At 48.5% G+C, this 20571-nt stretch overlaps 11 protein-coding genes and 1 non-coding gene across 12 annotated transcripts; 3 read left to right on the forward strand and 9 right to left on the reverse strand.

Moving 5' to 3' along the window:
* Positions 1–26: 26 nt before the first annotated feature.
* On the reverse strand, positions 27–3824 carry BT62DRAFT_938820 (uncharacterized protein). The gene is made up of 9 exons (XM_043187607.1): positions 3379–3824; positions 2793–3324; positions 2480–2742; positions 2136–2426; positions 2003–2083; positions 1703–1946; positions 1371–1648; positions 390–1317; positions 27–333 (listed from the first exon to the last, which is right to left on the reverse strand). Exons 1-9 carry the CDS (start codon positions 3738–3740, stop codon positions 133–135), a joined length of 3180 nt encoding a protein of 1059 aa, XP_043033098.1. The 5' UTR covers positions 3741–3824; the 3' UTR covers positions 27–132.
* A 697-nt stretch (positions 3825–4521) lies between these two features.
* On the reverse strand, positions 4522–5937 carry BT62DRAFT_697551 (uncharacterized protein). The gene is made up of 7 exons (XM_043181919.1): positions 5807–5937; positions 5424–5701; positions 5289–5367; positions 5105–5194; positions 4858–5048; positions 4797–4810; positions 4522–4738 (listed from the first exon to the last, which is right to left on the reverse strand). Exons 2-7 carry the CDS (start codon positions 5439–5441, stop codon positions 4720–4722), a joined length of 411 nt encoding a protein of 136 aa, XP_043033099.1. The 5' UTR covers positions 5442–5701; positions 5807–5937; the 3' UTR covers positions 4522–4719.
* Positions 5938–6439: 502 nt separating this feature from the next.
* Positions 6440–7171, reverse strand: BT62DRAFT_924615 (uncharacterized protein; the record flags this gene model as incomplete). Its single annotated transcript, XM_043184639.1, has 4 exons — positions 6440–6554; positions 6628–6741; positions 6871–6926; positions 7016–7171. 4 exons carry the CDS (start codon positions 7169–7171, stop codon positions 6440–6442), a joined length of 441 nt encoding a protein of 146 aa, XP_043033100.1.
* Positions 7172–7449: 278 nt separating this feature from the next.
* BT62DRAFT_938823 (uncharacterized protein) lies at positions 7450–7897 on the reverse strand (the record flags this gene model as incomplete). Its single annotated transcript, XM_043187608.1, has 1 exon — positions 7450–7897. A coding segment is annotated over one exon (448 nt), but the record flags the coding sequence as incomplete, so codon positions are not given.
* A 1442-nt stretch (positions 7898–9339) lies between these two features.
* BT62DRAFT_1013749 (uncharacterized protein) lies at positions 9340–9727 on the reverse strand (the record flags this gene model as incomplete). The annotated part of the gene is made up of 2 exons (XM_043178108.1): positions 9340–9459; positions 9515–9727. 2 exons carry the CDS (start codon positions 9725–9727, stop codon positions 9340–9342), a joined length of 333 nt encoding a protein of 110 aa, XP_043033102.1.
* A 138-nt stretch (positions 9728–9865) lies between these two features.
* Positions 9866–10720, reverse strand: BT62DRAFT_938825 (uncharacterized protein). The gene is made up of 2 exons (XM_043187609.1): positions 10413–10720; positions 9866–10364 (listed from the first exon to the last, which is right to left on the reverse strand). The coding sequence occupies exon 2, from the start codon at positions 10328–10330 to the stop codon at positions 9878–9880; it is 453 nt and encodes a 150-aa protein (XP_043033103.1). The 5' UTR covers positions 10331–10364; positions 10413–10720; the 3' UTR covers positions 9866–9877.
* A 96-nt stretch (positions 10721–10816) lies between these two features.
* BT62DRAFT_697651 (P-loop containing nucleoside triphosphate hydrolase protein) lies at positions 10817–13373 on the forward strand. Its single transcript, XM_043181920.1, has 9 exons — positions 10817–10949; positions 11003–11125; positions 11175–11362; positions 11416–11812; positions 11865–12312; positions 12362–12534; positions 12585–13010; positions 13061–13159; positions 13212–13373. The coding sequence occupies exons 1-9, from the start codon at positions 10854–10856 to the stop codon at positions 13263–13265; spliced, it is 2004 nt and encodes a 667-aa protein (XP_043033104.1). The 5' UTR covers positions 10817–10853; the 3' UTR covers positions 13266–13373.
* Positions 13327–15683, reverse strand: BT62DRAFT_957884 (uncharacterized protein). The gene is made up of 3 exons (XM_043188432.1): positions 14689–15683; positions 13770–14633; positions 13327–13712 (listed from the first exon to the last, which is right to left on the reverse strand). Exons 1-3 carry the CDS (start codon positions 15667–15669, stop codon positions 13521–13523), a joined length of 2037 nt encoding a protein of 678 aa, XP_043033105.1. The 5' UTR covers positions 15670–15683; the 3' UTR covers positions 13327–13520.
* A 225-nt stretch (positions 15684–15908) lies between these two features.
* On the reverse strand, positions 15909–15991 carry BT62DRAFT_t202. The gene has a single exon. It is a non-coding gene; the product is annotated as a tRNA-Trp (tRNA).
* Positions 15992–16004: 13 nt separating this feature from the next.
* BT62DRAFT_989514 (acetoin reductase) lies at positions 16005–17364 on the forward strand (the record flags this gene model as incomplete). The annotated part of the gene is made up of 5 exons (XM_043190165.1): positions 16005–16070; positions 16182–16261; positions 16323–16410; positions 16466–16758; positions 16804–17364. 5 exons carry the CDS (start codon positions 16005–16007, stop codon positions 17156–17158), a joined length of 882 nt encoding a protein of 293 aa, XP_043033106.1. The 3' UTR covers positions 17159–17364.
* Positions 17252–18238, reverse strand: BT62DRAFT_697804 (uncharacterized protein). Its single transcript, XM_043181922.1, has 6 exons — positions 18173–18238; positions 17967–18122; positions 17742–17893; positions 17489–17530; positions 17359–17433; positions 17252–17294 (listed from the first exon to the last, which is right to left on the reverse strand). The coding sequence occupies exons 2-5, from the start codon at positions 18094–18096 to the stop codon at positions 17410–17412; spliced, it is 348 nt and encodes a 115-aa protein (XP_043033107.1). The 5' UTR covers positions 18097–18122; positions 18173–18238; the 3' UTR covers positions 17252–17294; positions 17359–17409.
* On the forward strand, positions 18173–20564 carry BT62DRAFT_697767 (acid protease). The gene is made up of 8 exons (XM_043181921.1): positions 18173–18699; positions 18761–18804; positions 18887–19222; positions 19270–19578; positions 19632–19805; positions 19864–20057; positions 20110–20191; positions 20255–20564. The coding sequence occupies exons 1-8, from the start codon at positions 18605–18607 to the stop codon at positions 20386–20388; spliced, it is 1368 nt and encodes a 455-aa protein (XP_043033108.1). The 5' UTR covers positions 18173–18604; the 3' UTR covers positions 20389–20564.
* Positions 20565–20571: the final 7 nt, after the last annotated feature.

Genomic DNA, 20571 nt, shown 5'->3' on the forward strand with positions numbered 1-20571 from the left:
CGTGTCGCTGAGAGCCATTATTGTCCAAGGGTGTAGTTCGGAGATCTCTATCATAAGTACACGATATATAGCGTAGCATTTAAATCCTCGATAGCAATTAGAAAGCATGTCGTAAATCCCACTTGATGTGATCTATTCCATCCTTGCGTACTGTGCCGCCTTGCTCCAGCTCGTTTGTTTGAAATCCTCCGCCTGCAAGGCCTTCTCCACCGCGTCCTTCAGCGTCGTATCACCATACTCCCGCAGACGTAAAAGCACCGTCATGAAATGGTAAACGTCAATGGGCGAGGAGATATTGAAAGTTCGTATGTTGCGCTCAACGATATAAACATTCTAGGACAATGATCAAGATGAACACGAAGTTCTGTATCAGAAAGAAAAGCACTCGCCTCAGATTCACGCGAACACCACGCCATGAGCACAGCCCCTTCGACGCCATCGGTAACTAGGGCAAAAACACCTTGGTTCATGACTCCCAGACTCGCAACGTACCTAACCGAAGCTTCCAGATACATTTTGGCCTGCACAAGAGCCTTCGTGTAAGTCTGAGTGGGTTTCTTATACTCGGCAACGAGAACGACCAAGAGAAGTTTATTAAGGAGCTCCTTGACATTCATCACCACTCCAGATGGGAACTGCAACTTGGGTGCAAGTTTAGTCTCGGAGCAGGTCACCGCAAATGGGTGCATCCAGTCCTCTGGCCTTCCGATCGGAGTAGCATTGTTCTTTTCGTCATCCTTTGTGCGCTGGGGAGGTTCCTGCTCTTCCTGAATTGCGACCATTGAGGTGGACGTCGATTTCGCTCGTGCTGAAGCATGTCGAGACCTGGCGTGTTTAACGTGACCCTTCGCCTTCGATGATGGCTCTTCAGACACAAGGTCATCAGTGGGCTCAACAATGTTATCTGCGTTGAGTGTCCGAGCAACTTGTAACGATTCGCGTGTTTCTGAAACACGAACAAGGGGCTCCGAGTTTTCCTGGCCATACCCCAGCGGTATTGTCAAGATCGCATCCACAATACCGAACTCCGGCTCATTTCCAGCGCGCTTCAAAATGGCGTTCTTCGCTGTGACTGCATCGGCAAAGAGGTGTGATACAGCACGTTGTCGCATCAGAGTAGTAATGACAACATGTGATGTCTGGATTACAAGGTCGCTCATAGAAGAGCTGCCACGTTCATACAGCACGTTTTCTACTCGTCGGCTTATGTCGCTCGATTGTTGTGCGACAGCGTGGAATTCTCCGCCGTCAAATTGAACAGAGGATTTGACCAAATCCGCGGCGACGTTACGAGATAGGGATAACGCTCTCTCCAAACTGGGGTACCATGATAAGCACAGATCAAAGAGTCATTTCTAAAAGCGACTTACACCACTCTTCCAGAAGCCAGCTCAGGGGCACTGACAAAGCCAAGATTAAGAAGGACATCCCACTCATGGCGGGCCTCAGCCTCGTTCTGAGATTTGGCGCCTCGCTCTTTCGAGTATCCACCCACCGACGCCCATAAGAGAGACGAAAAGCAACCGGAAATGATCCCCCAGTGCCGTTGAGAAACCTCTGGGGTATTTTCGCCATCAGGGCATTTGCTTGCTTGTATAAGGAAGTGCTCTCGCACACACTCGACCCGTTTGTCAACGACGGGCAGTCCCTGGAATGAGAAGTAAATCACATGAATCACATGTAGCCACCAGATACATTTTACCTCAGCGATAGGTGGTTTCAAATATCGGGTCATTTTGTCGTAAAATTGGAGCATCGTATCGATCTCGGACGAGATAATGTCCAACTCGCTGGGCTTGGATTTCTTAGTATCCGATTCCTCCTTTCCTTCGACATTCTTTTGTAACGGTACATTGGTTAAACTGATGACTTTGCGGTCATGTGCATAGCTGGAGAAAGAGAGCTTGGCGGTAGGGGATATACCAGCCAAGGATTTCCCGCCCAGTCTACAACAAGGCATCAGCATTCGTAGCTTCCTAAGGATCAAAAAGAAAAGACATACCTTGAACAAGACAAGGCACCTGCGCTCTTCGAGCGTTTACCAGTCTTTCCATCATTAGAAGACCCACCATCGGTCTGTGTTCTACAAAATAGTGAGAGGAAAATTCAGAGAAATATGAGTAGTCACTACTCACTCTTGTCGTCCACGTTCGTCAGGCTGAGCAGACGCTCTACCCGACGGAGTCCGAGAACGCGTAGCTCCCAGGGAAGGTTCGCGGGGGTACGTGAGGTTGACATCGGGTAGATATGGAGCAGGCTCTGCTGGGGGAGGTTCACGTTTACTGTCTGCAGACATCGATCGCCTGGGATGGCGTGCAGACCTGGCCTTGGAAGAAGCCCGCGTAATGCGTCGTTCAGAGTCATCCATGACAAACGAATAATGGTTGGGTGACGAAGGATCGGAAGATCCTTTTTGATTGGTGTCGCTGTTAAATAGATGAGGGACAAGGGCAAGGCCGAATGAAGAAACGCCGACCACCTTTCCACCGTATTTAGCCAACAAATAATCCTTTGTTCCCATTGTTCTTCGGAGCCGGAATCGTCATCATCGATGGTATCTGATCTCCACGAAACTCGTTTGAACGTCGGAGTTTGGCATTGGGCAACGATTCCCTCGACATGCGCCCGAAGGCTGATGATAAATTGTGCAAATTTGAGAGCACTGACGGGGTCGGTAAGGTCGTACACTCCTAACGAGGAATCTGTACGCGTCCCATCTGCATGCGCAAAACGAACTGCGGGCTATTCAAATTCCGTCAGTGGCGGTAATGAGTCAGGAGAAGCCGACACACTAGAACATCAGGGTCCACGCATACTTTGTCAAGCCAACCGAGTACCACTCGGCCCACGAACCCTGTTTTTGACAGGATAATTCCAATAACAGGCTCGGAAATTCCCCAAGTAGATCGCTGATAAACAACACCGCTCATTAGGCTGAAAATTTCATCCTCATCGGTGACACAAAGATACGGGAGAACAACAGAATTCGGGTGTCGCCAAGAAGCGAGAACGTGGGCATCAAGGGGAATGTAGGATGACTGGGCAGATGTCGGATCCGTTGAAGCCTCCGTGCGTTCATAGCTGGTGTCACTGTCGGAGGATGATTCGTCGTCGTAGGAAGTTTCCGAGTCGCATTCTTCCTGTGATGGTTTGTTTGATCGTTCCGCGGTCCCGATAGGCAGGCGCCCCGAAGCTTCATCGTCTACGACCGGCTTCGGTCGTTGAATATTTTCCACCACATGAGACACAATCAATGAAGCACGTCCGTCCTCCATAAAACTTCGCACGTGCGATAACCGTGGTCGAACGAAAGCTGCTTCTTGTCTGCGCCCGATTTTCATTAGCATGCACATCTAGCCTCGTATCATTCGCACCCACAATGTATATGATTTGTCATAACAGACAAATGCCAGAGAGCGTATCAGAAGAGACCAAAACGCTATCGTTGACTGCGTAGCATTATCCTTCGACGCGCACGAGAGAGCTCTGAGTGCGCCAACGGTCGAAAGTACCAAATCCAAAATATCCAGTACTTCCGAGGGAGACTCAGTGAGCTGTTCTGGTGAAGATACCAGAATATTTCTAAGCTCCTCGAGCAAAGGAAATGCCCGAGAAGAGACAGCTGGGCATGGGCCGTTGGAAAGTCGTGAGGGGATTGGAGAGTCAAGTAAACACGCCAGGTGTTGTATCTCAGTGGGCCATTCTGCTGCGCACGAGATAACAGAGTTAAAGGCAGACATTCTGTGCCTTCTGTATGCGTATCGTGCCGTAAAGCCGTCGAAAGGAAGAAGGTGGTCGTAGGTGGCAATGGTTCAAGTTCAAACTGTACATCGCGTTTCGGGCCGCTGACCGAACATTTTGCACGTGATCGAAATAGGATGCTTTTTTTTGGAACACCCACTTTCGTCAGGTAGAATTGCGATCGAGAATATTCATTAAGATATGTTTGATGCGTCCATTATTTTATGGGTTGATTTTCATTTGTCCTTGGTCTCAGTATGCCATTTCAATTCTCAGTTGAGTCTAATACATCCTCTGTTGAGATTCGGTTTTCACGGCTTTAATATCATATTCTATTTATATATATTTTACTGCTTACCTTATACTTTGACATTTTTTGTACCTTATTGACTTGACTCGGAACCACCACTGTCCTTACTCTATACGACGAAATATACCCTTCCTTCGAGTCCAATACGCCTTCCTCCGAATCGCCAGCACCTAAATTCCAACATCCTCTCTCATACCCTTCGAGTCTGCATCTTTGTCGCTCTCCCTCCCGAGATACCTTTATCTATTTTTCGAATACTTGAAAGGAATTCGACCTTTGGATGATGTAATACGGTAGATCCTTCAAGTAATGTTCGCATTACAAGTACTCGTACTCACCATTTTAACGGCGTTTTTCTGGGAACGCATGAGACCTTTAACAGATGCGTGCTGTCTTCACTTCTTAGCAAATTCTCAGACACCAATTATGCGACGGTAGATTAAGGCATAAAGTAATTTTAAACACGAAATCAATTGGTTAGACTTCATGACAATCTTCTTCAGCATCATATATCGTTTTAGTGTTACTGTCATTAGGTAGGTTTGACTCGGGTGATATTGAATTTTCGAAAATGATTCTTTGCACCATCCTCCAGAGAGATACCCTGAGAGATGTAATCGTCTCTTCCATCGGCCTTACTGCCATGCCCCTCGCGAATCGTATGAGGATCAGATTGAAAGTAATTTCCTGTCAATTCACCTGAGTGAGTATCGCTACGAACTTGGAAAGGCGGGGCATTTCTCACGATGATTTGACTATCTGTTTATGACGTGAAATCAAGGCACTGAGTGAAGAGGAAAACATACAGAATCGAAAACAACGTAGCCTGCACTACTCCGGAGCGCATAGACTGTAAGCGGAATGACCACAGAGGCAGTATATATCGACGCTGATTCGATCAAAACAACAAGCGTATTTCTTAATGGATGGTTCTTGGTCAATGGAATAAGCTGCCTGACAGCACTGTGGATTGTCCAGATGCAGAACACAATGAGAGCTAGGGAGAAGGAAACAATTCAAAATGAATAAGAGGAAATAAAAGTAGAGACTTACCTGTTGGGATGATATTAATAACTAGTGTTAGAGACCCAAGCGTTATGATGAAGGGAAAAAGTGATGGATCTGTGGTGGCAGAGTCACGACCTAGTTTGGTTTCGATATACACCCCAGCAATACCACAACATAGAGTTAAGATTCATGAGGAGGTGTCGAGCTTCTCCGTCGGCAGAGGACCTACCTGTCTCAGCGATGCACATGATTATCGGGCAAATGACAATCATCCATCGTCTATCATATATAACCCAGCATCTGTAGAGCTATCGAGAATAAATAAGGCCAACTAGCCGATGGAAGAATGAAGCTCAAGGCATACAAGAATACAATCTTCCATGAATGTCTGCGCCACAAAAGTGACCAACTGTAGAACATTAACTGGATTCGATATATCCTATAATGTTTCGATGCTCTCTGAGTGGGTGAAAGCATCGAGAACGAAGCGGAGGTGGCAAGCGACTTGTAGAGTCGAAAAGACTAACATCCAAAGCGATGCAGCTACCATCTTGTAATTGATAATGTGCCTGGACTTGAGGCTACCGTCGCTGGTGGTCAGAAGCTCATGAAAACACGAGAAAAATGTTATCAGATAGAAGCCTGGATGGAGCAGTTAGCGGGCAATGCAGCCTGAAGAGGTGAAGGAAATCACTTGTGTTACCCTTTAGTGAATACTGTCGCCTGTTTATAACGAACAACACTCACCCATAGAAAACACTATCCGCAAAGAGGCTAACTAGCTGGGCCACGTCAACTAGAAACTGAGAGAGCATCGCGCTGATTGAACAAGGCAATCAAATTTTTGGTTCTTATATTGAGCTACATATAACTCTTCGTTTGCGTTTGACCGTAATCATCGGAAGGAAAATATCGCTGAGCTCCGAAAGCAAGCGCCTGGTCTTGACAGAGGCTTTTACATCACCATCAGAAAAGTACCTTATGATGAGTACGTGGTAGCACAGAACAATACCTGCGCAATTCCTTGGAGGGGGACAGTATTGAAACACTACAGGGAGGAACTCCAAAGAGGTACTTTTGTGTATCCTCAGGCACAAACTTTGGTAAAGAGTGAGTCTAAAAGTTGGAGTCAGTGTCGAAGCGAACGGAAGAAGAGGAAGGGAGTACTGTGGCAACAAAGAACCATCACAGGTGCTTTTTGCCTTCGGATTCTCCTGTTGGCCGTCTTACGTTTCGTTTGGTGAGAAAAGTGGGAGTCTGAAATGAGTATATGATAATATAATGTGCTTGTACTTCAGCACAATTCAGCGAGTTCTGAACCGCGCTTTAACGGTAAGCAGGGGTACATCAGGACACCGCAAGCACCGCAGGCAGTGCTAGTTATTCCTCAAGACTTTGGCCAATCACACTGAGATGCCAGTTGGCGTCACACACTGCGCGATCAGTGATGAATCCATGAACGCCGTACCCAGGGAAAACGGGCCATACTGGTATTCTATGTGCAAGATCATCAACACGCTGGCCGTATTCAGTAAGGGAGGCGCTATATGTCCTTTTTCTGACCTGACCTTGGTGCGTGAAGAACTCTCGGCGATGAGACAGCGCTCTTGGTTAGCTCGCCGATGTCGTGCTTGCCTATGATCAGACGGAAGCTGCAGCCTTGCAGGATGCGTTTGAGGAATCTGTCACTATAATTGAGCGATACTGATAAGCGAGCAAAGAATGTCCATATTTATGTGTGCTGGACGTATCAAACCTCCTAGCAATCATCTTCGGAATCTCGTCTCGTCATAGAAGATGAAATCATATACCTTCCATAATGCCGACAGGCGGGTTCTATCCCCTGCACAGTTTCGGGATTGAAACCCTAAATAGTAGAGTCTTTCACCGCAAAGCCAGTTAACAAGGCGCATGGTGTTGAAAGAAAATTTCTCCTTGATACAGATCAACACCCACCGACAACAACTTGTGATTGTCTTCGAGCTCGGATGTGACATGTCTGTACCAACGCAGTGCCAGGCGTGACAAGAGGATCACTCCGCCGATAGGAGCCAGCACTGGCCACGAGGAATATACCACATTAGAGGACAGGTCCTCATAACCGAAGGACATGGCGCCTACTCGTAGTGCAAGTGGGCTTTGTCGACTTGGTGGTATATGAAGAAGATGGTTCATGAGGCGAATGCATGTCAAGGGTGGGCCCGATCTCCAACGTGCATTCAGCGCTTCGTGCCCTCTTCAAGAAAGATCACTACCCGTCGTTCCAAACGGGAGATGGATTCTTCTATTTCTTGTCTCTGATGATAATGGTGAGAATGATATATTGGTAGGTGAAGAATCTCAGTGTAAAGTCCGTGCAGTAATTAATATCCTCTCTGACTAGCGTTTTTTCAATGAAGAACGCAATACCACCTTTGGCTTTAGCAAATATATATCTTTCTCCAAGCCATCATCGTGAGATACCTCCCTTACCTTCAGCCCAAGATCGGACGTACACATAACACGATCAGATGGCTGCACCTTCTCACCAAGTCCACCGGCGTTCTCCATGGACCTAAGATCGTACTGGCGGCCGCTAGCCACTGTGCAGACGATTATGTCTTTCGAGACAACGCTTTCACCTATAGCCTTGTCTAGCCTTGTCATCAGCTTTACGATGTCTCGTATCCTCCTCCCGTATTTTTCCATGATGGTGTCAACACATGCATCCCAGGTCGTCGTTCCATCTGGATTCCATCCAGCCAGGAGTAACACCAGGAGTGCCCGCCTGACCATCCAACGTATATATGGCTTTTCAGCCTCCTCCGGAGTCGAGTACTTCGATCTCGATCGAGTCATTACACGCCATCGCGCCGCGACGGGCGCCAAACCTGGAAAAGAGAGTCGAGATCCATTTCGTCATGTGTATCAGTGGACGTACTAGTTTTCTGTATCTTTGCGTACAGCTGACGGAGTCCCTCATCGATCTTTCGATCGGGATGCCACATCACAATGTTCATCATACAAGATCGAACGAACGACGCCTGGAGCGCCACGTGAACGGCTTGAACTCGCGCTTCAGCATCGTTCCCTGGCCGCAAAATCTCGGCCAAGTCAACGCCAATCCAAGGGGCTATCTCCGTCATATTCACGAGTCTGCACTTGGACCCGAACACCGAGGAATCAGCTATATAGGCGGCGGTCTGGAAGATTTCGGCATTCAACTCCTCTGCCATCGACACGACATCTTCTCCAGATACCAAATCAGCGGTATCCAAATACGTCCGGGCGTCCTGTAGCTCCCTCGTCCTGACGTCCAGAAGATACAGCAAACTCTGCAATTTTACATCCCGCGAACTGAGTTCGGCTTCAAGCTGCTTCTGAACGGTCGACAGCTCATCCCTCAATTCCGAGTTTTCGAGACGTAGACGCTCTTCTTCATCTGGGTGGCAATCCCTACTCAGTGTCTTTGGGCTTTTCGTTTCTTCCTTGGGTTCACCCTACGACCCAGGGTCAAACAAGGATCAAATTAAGCAAAATATGCGATATCTTACCTCGCCATCATTTAAAACCACCACATATCCTTCATCGTTCTCAGCTAGGTCTTCGTATCCCTCCTCTGAACACCCGCGTTCAATGTCCTGCCTCGATATTGGATCCCACCCATCGATACGAAGCGCTTTTTCCCAGTACGAGGACCCCTCGTCTGGCACCGTGTCAACCGCATTGCTTTTCTCGGCGCTTCCTGGAACATCTGGATTGTGACAAGCGAGCTCCACTCGGCCGTCTGACATAGCGATTTGCGAAGTGGGCATCTTGAATTTGGTGTAGTGAGGAAGCTTTCGAGGTATGGAACTTGGGGGGTTGATGAAAGGAGGAACGGTATCGTAGGGGTTTTCCCATTAAATAGTCAACGGTGCGTCATGTTTTATCGGGCATGTCGCATCCTTTGATCGATTTGAACACTGTTTCATTGTGAAAACTCAATCAGTGTGCATGCGCAAGAATCTTACACCTGCAGAAGGTGTTCAGTTACACGTGTTGCTGAACCTGACAATTCATTATTTCAGATAAGACGATGAGTTTTACCTATCCCTGACTTTGTAGCTTCTTTCATCCTAGAAAGCGACCACCGAGCCAGAAGTTGTGCTTGGCCAGCGGAACCCATGTGATTTTGTCGGCATTTTTCTTATGCCTTCGTAGCAAGTAATTTGTGTTCCGTACGACAATCTGTGACTGCTTTCACCGGATACCAGATATCGCAATTGACACTGTTTTCAAATCGACAGATATGAACATAGCTATACGAGCGCTGACGGAACGACTACCCCTGCCTTCAGCAAAATTCTGGCCGTCTTTCTTTTATCATCGGACGACTTCAATCCAAGCTCACATGTGCACGAGACGGTTTCATCCGCCGTCTTGGGGTTGCCGTAGGCGCCATTCATCGTGACAGAATCATACTCCAGGACCCACGAAATAGGCGTCCAGGTCCTGGGATGTGATCCCTTCTTTAATCGCACTGTCCAACTTGATCGCTAATTTTGCGATTTCCACGATCCGTCCGCAGAAAGCATTTCGGATTGTCTCAGTCTTGCCTAGAATGACCCACCCACCTAAAACGATGACTTTGCCAAGGCGATGTAATAGATACTGTTCCACTCTCGAAGATGATTGATATTTGCTCATTGCGATAGTCAATACTCTCCATCTTCCAGCTACCGCAGCTGTATCTACGGCTGTGGATTAGATGAATACGGAAAGCATAGTATACATATAACTTATTGGATTCCTGAACCCTTGCATACAACTGACATAAAATATTATGTTCTGTGGACTCTAAAGCTCAGAGCCTGAGGTAATCAGTACACTCAATGACAACGCCGCTTGGAAAGCGACCTGAAGGACGCCATTGTGTCCTGCATCATTTGTGTCTCTGCCCATCAAGAGCGCAAGAATGCGATCGTCAAGGTAGCATTTTGATCGCATCATCGCACGGTTGGTATCCTCCTCAGTTATCTCAACCCTTATCCCATTGCCGGACAGCGTATCAGACATGTAGGCAGCCAGCTGACGGATTTCTGAGTTCAGCGACTCCATCATTGACTTTATGTCGACGAAATAATATGTGTCTATATTGTTCGAGAAAGTACGCGTGTCCTCTAGTTCCTTCCCTCGGCTGTGAAGGAGACGGCGATCCTCCTGATGTTGAATTTGTTGGTTGTGGAGAGTTTCGTGCGTCCGGTGAAACTCCCTAAGAAACCTGTCATTCTCGTGTCTGAGACGATCCATATCCGAGTGGATTTCAAGTAATGTCGCCGCCGGTCTTCCTACTGGTAAGTCAATCGACCTTGTATTGTAAGAATATTCTTACCTCTCTTGAAGATCTGGATCTCTTTTCTTGCTTTTCTTTCTGGAGGCGCAAAACCTTCCGAAACCTTTCCTGCAGTCAGTTCCCTTTCGGCCTTGTTCGGGGCTGGAGATAGATTTCTCTCTGTTGGATAACAGCTGGTCCTGAGAAAGAATGAGCTTTCTGACCGCTTTATGAAATATCCAAGGCCAGAGCTACTAGTAGTAGAAATCGAGTAATACAGCACACATAGGTATGGTATGTTTGTTGGTAGTGGAGGAACTGGAGCGTCGCGATAAGTGGAGAGGTGTCGCGGTTGAAAGTGGTCTCGATATACACTTAAGATGATCAGATAAGATCCAGCTCAACACGTGGAAATGCCATCGTGGGAAATCTATCAAAAATTCTTTTCTAGTCTGTCTGAGTAAAAGCTGCACTCTACCTTCCACCTTTTATCTTGCCACCATGTCGACCAGCGGTCTCAAGGCCATTGCGCCAGTCCCTACGGCGGCAGATTTCTTGGACATTGTGTTATCCAAAACACAGCGGAAGACGCCAACGGTCTGCTCAATTCGTTTAATTATCACCCAAGGAAGGACTCATTTGCTGCACAGGTCATTCACAAAAACTTCAAAATCAGCCGTATACGGAATTTCTATATGAGAAAGGTCAAATTCACGCAAGATACATTCGACGAAAAGCTGGGTGCAATACTGAACGACTTCCCCATGTTGGACGTGCGTTTGCTTTTCTTACATGTTGAAATGAAGCTCATGTTCAAGGCAGGATCTACACCCATTCCTTTCCTCTCTCATGAATGTCCTTTACGACAAGAATCATTACAAACTCGCGCTCGGTCAACTGCGCACTGCTCAAAATCTCATCGACAATGTAGCGAAGGACTTTGTTAGGCTGATCAAGTACGGTGACAGTCTGTACCGCTGCAAGCAGCTGAAAAGGGCTGCTCTGGGCCGGTGAGCAACTCAGTTATTTTCTCTACTTTGCGGGAAACCAAGGCTTGCTATAGGATGGCCACGATCATGCGTCGTCAAAAGGACCCCCTCGCATACCTAGAACAAGTGCGCCAGCATATATCCCGTCTTCCTGCTATCGATCCCAATACCCGAACTCTTCTTATCTGTGGCTACCCCAACGTCGGAAAATCCTCATTTATCAACAAAGTCACTCGGGCCGACGTTGACGTTCAGCCGTACGCTTTTACCACAAAATCCTTATTTGTGGGACATCTGGACTACAAATACCTTCGATGGCAGGTCATCGACACGCCCGGCATCTTGGACCACCCCTTGGAGGAGATGAACACGATTGAGATGCAAAGTATCACGGCGTTGGCTCATCTGAAGAGTGCTGTCCTCTATTTCATGGATCTGAGTGAGCAGTGCGGTTATACAGTCGAAGCCCAAGTGAGTTCTAGTCAGCTCTATCCCAACTACAAATTGTCTGATATTGTTCTAGTGCAAACTCTTCCATTCGATTAAACCCCTCTTCAACGGCAAGCCAACTCTCCTCGTCATCAACAAAATCGACGTCATGCGGCTTGAAGACATCCATCCGGACTCTCGGGCCCTTGTCCAAGAGATCATCGATTCTGAGGGCGTGCAGTGCATTCAGGTATCATGCTATTCTGAGGAGGGCGTGATGGAGCTCAAAAATAAGGCCTGCGAGGCGCTCCTCGCTCACCGTGTCGAGACCAAAATCCAGGGCAGCAAAATTAATTCCATCATTAACCGGATACACGTTGCACAGCCTAAAGCGCGTGACGACGTAGTTCGTGCACCCTGTATACCGGAGGCAGCTAAGAACAGGAAGAAATTCGACAAGGATGATCCTGACAGGCGACGATTACAGAAGGATGTCGAGCTGGAAGAGGGTGGACCTGGAGTTTACAACATCAACCTTAAACGTACGTGCCTCTGTTCCCTTTTCCCAGCGTTAACTGATGGTGTCAACAGAGGACTATCTCCTTGCTAATCCCGAATGGAAGATGGATATCATACCCGAAATCATGGACGGCAAAAATATTGCCGACTTCATTGACCCCGACATTTTGGAGAAGCTTGACGCTCTTGAACGTGAAGAGGAGCGCCTGCAGACAGAAGGCTTCTATGACAGCGAAGAGGAGATGGTAAGCATCTCCCATTTCCTCTTCTCTCTGACCTAATAGGCTTGTACCAGTACGACTCTGATGACGAACGCGAAGCTCAAGAGGCTAAAATCGCCCTCTCACACAAGATTCACTCGCAGAGTATCAAGAAGAGCAAAAAGAACCAGGCTCGTATGCCTCGGACAGCGACACTGCGGTCACTATCAGATCTGACGGAGGGGATGACCAAGGCCGGCTTGGATCCCAGCCGGATACAAGAGCGTGCTACGGTGCTTGCCAAGGTGGCGGGAGCGAAGCGGAAGAGGGCTGAGGAAGCTCAGATGGATGTCGATGATGATGACATGGAGAATGACGGTGAGGATGATGACGGCATGGACGTCGACGGGGAGGAGAAGGCGCCGACCAAGCGCGTTAAGGGCAATTCTGGGGCAGTAGTGGCGATGGACAGACGGGCACCGAAGACGAATCGACAACTCGCTGGTTTACGGGACGAGGGGGTAAGCCTATCTGCTGAGCTTTATGGTTCTGCTTGCTCACGTGTATCCAGCAAGCATCCAAAGCGGTCAAGCTACGAAATCTTGGACAGCGGCCGCGAAACCAGCTTGCGAAAGCCGGAGAGAGCGACCGTGCAATCAAAGTCAAAATGGTGAGCAATCTACAGGGATGTAATGATGTGCATATCTAACCTTTCCTCTTAGCCAAAACATCTCTTTGCTGGTAAACGCAAGGCCGGAAAGACCCAGAGACGTTAGACAGGCTCGACTTCTTTTCTTACTCACCTACGCCATGATTTCACCTTTAGATGTGTATTTTGTATATGAAATTACGATAATCATTATTGCCGTCAAAGAATTGCGATCGTCATGGTTTCTCGATACGCTAAAAATGCAGCTGCGAGGAACAAAAACCGAAAATACATGGTAAAATCATAGTGCTACAAGTTGAAACGCAGAGCGAAGATTGTAATAATGATAGGTGGCATCAAAAAGGGCATTAAGCAAGAATGTCTAGAGAGCATCTTCAGAGTCCCAACGCGAGATCTTACCCAAAGGGCGATAGTAATACTGTTTATACTTCTTCGTTTCAGACCTTTTCGCCGGTCTAGGCATCATTGCCCTCATTAATGACGCACGTTCCTGGTCTTCGTCCCGCTCCGGCACATAGAACCATTGTGCTTCCAGGGGCCGATTCGAGTCGTCCTAAATCGGGCACAATGATATTAGCGCCTGATAGTACAGTCTCACAGATGCACTCACCATGCCACTGCTTTCCACCTTACCAAACATTCCGTTTATACGATGGGCCTCTTCCAGCACCCTCCTGATAGCAGCGATCCATTCCGGATCTTCTCGTTGTGATTTGAGTGCGGGGCGGTTCTGGATGACGGCTTTGTAGATGGAAGAGGCTCGATGCGAGGAAGCACGAGATGCAGCCATGCTCTCGATGATCATACCGCATAATTCAGCGTCCTCGACTGAGAAGTTCAAGGGAGGCGGTGGAGGTGGTGGTTGTCGTTTTGCTGGCTCCTCGTCCTCTTCGTCTGAAGATGAGTACGACAGCTGTCGACGTCGACGTCGAGGAGGTCCGGCTTGTTTTCGAGGCTTCCTTGGTTTGATCTTGATCTTCGTTTCGAGTTGCGAGGTCCTAGTGTTTTCGTCGTCCCCGGCAGCACCCGACGTTGTCGAGTGGCTACCCAACCGAGCCTTTTTCTTCTTCGGACCCTCATCTTGGTCCTTTTTGCGCTTCTCGTGCCCCATCGTTACCGCCGCGATAGCATCAACTCCATTCTTCTCCTTGAGCGTGACCTCGACCATCTGATCCTGCACCTCTGGAACCTCCTGCTTCATCGGAGCATCACTGATGGTGACAACAAACTCTCTAGCAGCGTCCTCTGATAAATCTTCTTTGGACACGACAGAATCTCCGGCGCCAGTATTCACATCGGCTGCAAAGAAAGCTGGTGGTTGAGAAACTACTTGTGGATCCTTGTCGAACAAGCTTTCATCGGGACTCGGAGATGAGGGTGCTGAAATGGCGGCGGTGATTGTATCCAACTCGGCGCCACATGTGATCGACATTTCTGGTATCATGCAGGCAGGAATTTCATATTTGGTCTGAACCTGTAAGGGTGAGGCCTGTGAACGATAGCAAAGCTCCATACGCCAAGACACGTACAAGTGGCGACGATGAAGGGTCTATGGTCACCGAAAGGTGAATACCCTCGATGTCGGTATCATCCGAGCAGAGCGGAGGAATGATAACGGGTGACAGTGGAGGTAGAGCTGAAACGCTTGACGGTGACATAGGGCCGATCACTGGGGATACAGAAAAAGACATTGACGACAGAGGTGGTGACGAAGGGGGTAAAGGTGAGTAGGGTCGATTATCTTCGTCTGGCATCTCTGATTCCGATGATATAAGCTCTGAATCAACATCGGCATCGTATGAAGCCTGTCTGTCATCCGACTCTGGGGTGAATGCGGGACTGAAATCCACATCTTCGCAAATGGTATGATTCGGGTTCATAGAAATTCCTGCTGGTTCAGAGGCGAGTCGTCTGTCAGGACTTGGTACGACCGGACGAGACGAAGTAGGCATTGAATTGCGCTGGTGATGCGAAGGCTGCGGTTGAAAAGGTACAGGATCATTCTTCCATTGACCCCGTTCTTCAGATACCCGGAAGAACGTCGCCCTGGATGCCGTGTCGAGGTAGAGTTCGTCCTCCAGATCATGGTCTTCCTCTTCGCTGTCTGTATAGAAAACAGAGGCATGGCTTGGAGGGATGTCGCTGGCCATGTTATTATGAAAGAGGTGGGTGTCGGCGACGTCAGAATATTCTTCCACATCAGACATGGGTGGTGGTAAATCTCCAAACATGGAATGAAAACTTGGTAACTTGCATGGCACTCTGGGATGAGGAAAATTGAGGGGATGCAGTTCCCTCCGGAACCAATTCGACGCGCCATTGCCTGAGCCGTGAATATCGCTACAATATCCAGGACTTGGGCTTGACTGTACGCAGGCTTGATACTGAGAATAGACAGGATACGGCGATGTTGGCGGAGACGACGAGCACGGCGGTGATGACGAGGGAGAGGAATGTTGACCGCGATGACCTGTCGACCATTTCCAGGCCGACACAGAAGGGAAGGACATGACGGTTGGTGATAAGATGCAGTAAGGTCACGTGAAGCGCGTGTCAAAATCAACGCGTTGGGATTTCAAAGGCCGCTCGGCTTTCTCCGACAGTGGAGATCGTTGATCGCCGATTGCCGATCGGTATCCCTCCATCCCCCCATCCCCTCTTCTACATTTCGCGATAGTTCTTCCTCTCCGGTATTTACATTTTAAAGAAGGAAAATAATAAATTTATAACAACCGAGAAGAACCAGAGATGACCCCTGAGCGAGTTGAACGCTCGACCTTGTGGATGCCCGAAAAACTGGAATCACACGCTCTACCACTGAGCTAAGGGGTCCTAACTGTATGCTATGTGCAAACAGTATAATATATATATCATTATCATTATTATCTTATTAGGCATTATGGAAGAACTAGTTCGGATTCCCGTTGGCCGTGGGATACAACACATGTAGCTGACTTGCGTTCTTTCTCTCGCAATGATGAGCAGAATTTCATCCACGTTGAACTACGCTACTCGCTGGCAGACTGCATCTGTACGGCAAGTACACAGGGCCACCACAGCTTCTCCCCGTACGGCTATCGTCACTGGCGCCGGTCAAGGAATGTGGGTCGTCACGATCGATGGCGAGTGATCTGACTATCGACTGACTTTACACCTTCCAAAGTGGACGAGGAATAGCTCTACGCCTCGCCCAAGACGGATTCGATATCTGCATTAACGATCTTTCATCGAATGCTAAACAGGCCAAAGCAGTAAGTCCTCCCACCGTACCATAAGTATCTGCTATGTAGTAAGGTTTCCATGCAGGTTGTGGAAGAGATCACTTCGCTCGGCAGACGCGCCGTCAGCGCCTGTGGGGATGTATCCAAACGTGCAGAAGTGGAGGAGATCGTGAAAACATCCGTTGACACCCTCGGACCACTCACAGTCATGGTCGCCAATGCGGGTATTGCTCACTCCAAATCCATCCTCGATATAACCGAAGACGACGTTCGACGAATCTTCGAGGTTAACGTCATGGGGGTCTTCAACAGCGATACAGTAGCTGCGAAGCAATTCATGAAACAGGGAACCGCTGGGAAGATTCTCAATGCCGCTAGGTAGGCCGTCGAGCTTACCAATGATGGTTACCTTATCCTCTGCAGCGGGACGTCATTTCGAGCAAACCATCTCCTCGCACATTACAGCGCTACGAAAGCCGCGGTGCGAAGCCTAACACAGTCCTTCGCTATGGAACTTGGACGTCACCGTATCACCGTTAACGCCTACGCCCCTGGCATCGTGGCCTCAGCTATGTGGGAAGAGATCGACAGGGGAATGAGCGAGATAAATGGCCTGCCAATAGGCCAGAACTTTGCCAGGTTTACCGATTCGATTTGTTTGGGGCGGACAAGTGTACCAGAAGATCCAGCAAAGTTGGTCTCGTTCCTAGCTGGGCCAGATTCGGATTATATGACCGGACAGACCATTGTAATTGATGGAGGGAACGTGTTTGTGTAAGAGAATAGGTGCCCCCATATGGGAGGAATGCATACTAAGTATGTCCGAGGACGAATCCGAATCATCCGATTCACGGAATAGCAAAAACCAAAGCATAGGTGCCACCTGTCAACGGACCTAGGATACTAGGCAGAGACTGAAAGCGAGTGAAGGATGAAACCTGCGACAAGACCAAGTAGAGTGGGAGCAACTAGACTAACGCGGTGTCGAAACTTCCAATGTCATGGGAAGCTGGAAAGCCAACCGCATCACTAGGTATAAAAAATTGAATGATCCTGATAAGGCGATGAAGATGGAAACCAAGACATAGATGAAAGGTCTAATACTTACGTCGATGAGCATGCTATGGATGGGGATTCCTGTCTGAGAGACCTTGATGAACCTGAAGAGAAGGCAAAGATGGCAAGAGTTGAAGGAAGGTCTACTTTTGGAACAATAAGTACGTACCATAACTAAATATCAATTAATCCGGAGAAACTCCGAACCAAACAAGGGACAATAGCATGGTGGCCACGTGTGAACCATGATTTGCTCGTAACAAGGAAGCCACACTCAGTTAGAGCAGGTAAAATGGGCCACTGACCTCAGTCCGAAGATGCAAAGCGTCAGCACGACATTGTATAACCCTAAGAAATTGACAGGAATGCGGCCACTGTTGCCCGTTGCTTGGTTTACGACTGAATGTATGACGCGGCGCTACGCGTCGTGTCTTACTTTGGCGATCGCGTGCCGCTACTGCAAATAACAGCGCGGTTGGTCCCTAATCAGTAAGGTCTCCACCCACCAGGAATGAAACTTGGAAAATTACCAAGCTGGACACCGTGCGCGCGAAATTCTGGAAGATCCGAACGAAAGAGTGATGTAATCACGAAACGGAGGCAAAAAGTAAACAAGAGTTGATCAGCTCGGGCAAGTCGGGTACGCAGCACGGTTCTCATGCGTTCAGTGTGGTGAGAGCATAGTGCTACAAAGTGTTATTAGTTGGGTCCTAGCCGGAAAAAAATTGCGACCAACGCGAGCAGTAGATATCTCGTTCAAGGCTTTTGCTGCCACGATAAAAACGTGCCAATCAGGCCGTACAGCAGAGAATTAATGGGCTGATAAAAACAAAACGAATACGACAATCCGGGGGGGGTGCGAAGATATTTCTGGCAGTAGGACCTAGGGCTGCAATGGCCAGTTTACTGAATAGACCAAGACAGCGTTTCGGGAAGGCACGTGTACGCGATATAAATCTGCTCCTCAGGGTCACACGCTGCCACAGAACAGGTTTCCCGGCTTTCATCTGTGCTTGGCCACAGGCTCCCTTCATTCTCTTCCTCATGACTACCATGCTCACTTTTCCCTTTTTCTTGTTTTTCCTTCTTCTTTCCACGTCTGCAGAACCCGTACATGTCTCCATAAGGAACAACGGGGCGCGCGCAGTCGATTACGCAGCTGCTGCGGATGCCCTCAGGGCAAAATACGGCTATTTCCCCACATCCCAGAGCAAGCGGCTTCGAAAGAGGCAGGGTACCGCTGGTATTGGTATTGTGGATCAAGTCCGTCGCCGCCTTTTTTTTTTTTTTGGCTGACGTTGAGTTGATCGTTCTCTTTTTAAAGAACACCGATGCGAGTTATTTTGCGACTGTCAACATTGGAACGCCGTGAGTGTCATTTCCCAAGTGGCACACTTGATAGATGGCCCCGGCTACGAAAAATATTAAACGAATTCCCGCTCATCGGCAGCGCGCTCTGTGCCTCGCTTTGACACCTCCATCGTTCCGCCGGGGCCCAGTGGTTTTCTTTTTCAATTTCGGGTGATTCTGACGGTCTCCTCCAGGCCCCAATCTTTCAACGTGATTCTCGACACAGGTTCTTCGGATCTGTGGGTTGCTGATACGAGTTGTACGGGCTGTTCTTCTTCGACGCCTTTGTTCGACACACAAGCATCATCCACGTTGAAAACAGCATCCGGCACCAGCTCTGAGACGACCATACGATATGGCTCCGGAGCTGTGGCTGGAACGCTTTCCTCTGATACAGTGTCAATGGGAGGTTTCAACGTCACCCAGCAAATCTTTTGTGCGTTAAATGCTCTCTTGTGCTATCAAACTCTCACCTTGTTGCAGTGGCCGTTGACCAGACAACAAGCAGCTTGTTGAGCGGTTCCGTGTCAGGTATCATGGGACTCGCTTTCGAACAGATCGCTTCGACACAGGCGACGCCCTTTTGGCAAGCCCTCGTCGCTGGAAACAAATTGACATCTCCGGAAATGAGCTTTTGGCTTGCCAGGCACCGTGGTGAATCAGACGTACAATCAGAAGTATCGGGAGGCGTGTTTACGCTCGGAGGAACCAACTCCACCTTATTCACCGGAGATATTGAGTTTCTGAACATGTCCGCGTCGACGCCGTCATTCTGGCTTCTAGAGCTCCAAGGCAGGTTCTTATTGTTGTCTACGCATTCCGCCTTCACCTGATTCGTGTTTCAGCACTTACCGTCCAAAACAAAAGCGTTACTGTAACCACGAGCGGAACCACCGCGCTGTCTGCGATCGACACCGGAACAACTCTGATTGGTGGCCCGTCTGCAGACGTTGCTTCCTTATGGGCTCAGGTTCCGGGCGCGCAACAGGCCCGAGGACAGGAAGGGCTGTACGAATTTCGTGAGTGGCGCGTCTTCCCTTACATGTCAACTGACGTTTAAATAATAATTTTTCTCAGCATGCACCACCGATGTCGAAGTGACAATGTCGTTTGGTGGCAAGGCTTGGCCGATTAATAGCCAGGACATGAATCTGGGCCCCGCCACGACTGGCAGCAGTATGTGTCTTGGGGGAATCTTTGACCTCACGGCTGGAAGCAATATCCCGGAAGGAACTGGGAACCCGGGATGGGTCGTCGGAGCAACATTCTTGGTCAGTGTCTGCGTTTATCGATGTCATGGTAATCGACTGAAAGTTTGGGAAGAAAAATGTGTACTCCGTGTTCAGAGACTCAAATCCCCCAGCGATTGGATTTGCCCAGTTATCAAGCGCGGCGGGGGGATCAGGTGCGAACCCCTCCTCCAACTCTTCTGAACAATCCCTCACTTCGTCGGTTCGGACTACCACAGGCACACCCGGAGCGGCGACAAGTGGAACGTCGACAAGCAGCACTGCTAAATCGGCGGCAGTGATCATTATACCCTGGAGAGTAGATTTATTAATTTCAGGACTGGTGGTCCTGTCGTGTTTTTTGTTTTTATAATTGAAGGACTAACTCGTCTGTGATTGTTATTGAATGTAGTATTTACTAAATGCGTACCAGTAATTAGTGATGTTGAACGTTTACTGCTTAAAAATGATTGTGAAAAACAGCCCTGAATAATGTAAATATGCCAAGCAAACTGTTGCAGTACCGTCGAGAATAGTACAAGACAAGGAAAAGATT

Source organism: Guyanagaster necrorhizus (genome assembly GCF_019112545.1).
Source record: "Guyanagaster necrorhizus MCA 3950 unplaced genomic scaffold BT62scaffold_67, whole genome shotgun sequence".
Classification (NCBI taxonomy): Eukaryota; Fungi; Basidiomycota; class Agaricomycetes; order Agaricales; family Physalacriaceae; genus Guyanagaster; species Guyanagaster necrorhizus.

Excerpts from the sequence above, each read along its gene's own strand:
- BT62DRAFT_697804 (XM_043181922.1), bottom strand. The coding sequence starts at position 18,096 with ATGAGAACCGTGCTGCGTACCCGACTTGCCCGAGCTGATCAACTCTTG. Across the intron at positions 17,894-17,966 it reads CGCGCACGGTGTCCAGCTTG|TAGCGGCACGCGATCGCCAA; the intron begins GTAATTTTCCAA and ends TGTTATTTGCAG. Across the intron at positions 17,434-17,488 it reads TCCATAGCATGCTCATCGAC|GATCATTCAATTTTTTATAC; the intron begins GTAAGTATTAGA and ends TCGCCTTATCAG.
- BT62DRAFT_938825 (XM_043187609.1), bottom strand. The coding sequence starts at position 10,330 with ATGGATCGTCTCAGACACGAGAATGACAGGTTTCTTAGGGAGTTTCAC.
- BT62DRAFT_697767 (XM_043181921.1), top strand. The coding sequence starts at position 18,605 with ATGCCCTCAGGGCAAAATACGGCTATTTCCCCACATCCCAGAGCAAGC. Across the intron at positions 19,223-19,269 it reads CGTCACCCAGCAAATCTTTT|TGGCCGTTGACCAGACAACA; the intron begins GTGCGTTAAATG and ends ACCTTGTTGCAG. Across the intron at positions 19,579-19,631 it reads CTGGCTTCTAGAGCTCCAAG|CACTTACCGTCCAAAACAAA; the intron begins GCAGGTTCTTAT and ends TTCGTGTTTCAG.
- BT62DRAFT_938820 (XM_043187607.1), bottom strand. The coding sequence starts at position 3,740 with ATGTCTGCCTTTAACTCTGTTATCTCGTGCGCAGCAGAATGGCCCACT. Across the intron at positions 1,318-1,370 it reads CTGGCTTCTGGAAGAGTGGT|TTTGGAGAGAGCGTTATCCC; the intron begins GTAAGTCGCTTT and ends ATGGTACCCCAG. Across the intron at positions 334-389 it reads GGTGTTCGCGTGAATCTGAG|AATGTTTATATCGTTGAGCG; the intron begins GCGAGTGCTTTT and ends TCATTGTCCTAG.
- BT62DRAFT_697551 (XM_043181919.1), bottom strand. Across the intron at positions 5,195-5,288 it reads CATGTGCATCGCTGAGACAG|GTCGTGACTCTGCCACCACA; the intron begins GTAGGTCCTCTG and ends AAACCAAACTAG. Across the intron at positions 5,049-5,104 it reads TATTAATATCATCCCAACAG|CTCTCATTGTGTTCTGCATC; the intron begins GTAAGTCTCTAC and ends CCTTCTCCCTAG.
- BT62DRAFT_697651 (XM_043181920.1), top strand. The coding sequence starts at position 10,854 with ATGTCGACCAGCGGTCTCAAGGCCATTGCGCCAGTCCCTACGGCGGCA. Across the intron at positions 10,950-11,002 it reads CACAGCGGAAGACGCCAACG|GTCATTCACAAAAACTTCAA; the intron begins GTCTGCTCAATT and ends TTTGCTGCACAG. Across the intron at positions 12,535-12,584 it reads ATGACAGCGAAGAGGAGATG|TACGACTCTGATGACGAACG; the intron begins GTAAGCATCTCC and ends GGCTTGTACCAG.
- BT62DRAFT_957884 (XM_043188432.1), bottom strand. The coding sequence starts at position 15,669 with ATGTCCTTCCCTTCTGTGTCGGCCTGGAAATGGTCGACAGGTCATCGC. Across the intron at positions 14,634-14,688 it reads ACCCTTCATCGTCGCCACTT|GTTCAGACCAAATATGAAAT; the intron begins GTACGTGTCTTG and ends TCACCCTTACAG. Across the intron at positions 13,713-13,769 it reads AGGTGGAAAGCAGTGGCATG|GACGACTCGAATCGGCCCCT; the intron begins GTGAGTGCATCT and ends TGCCCGATTTAG.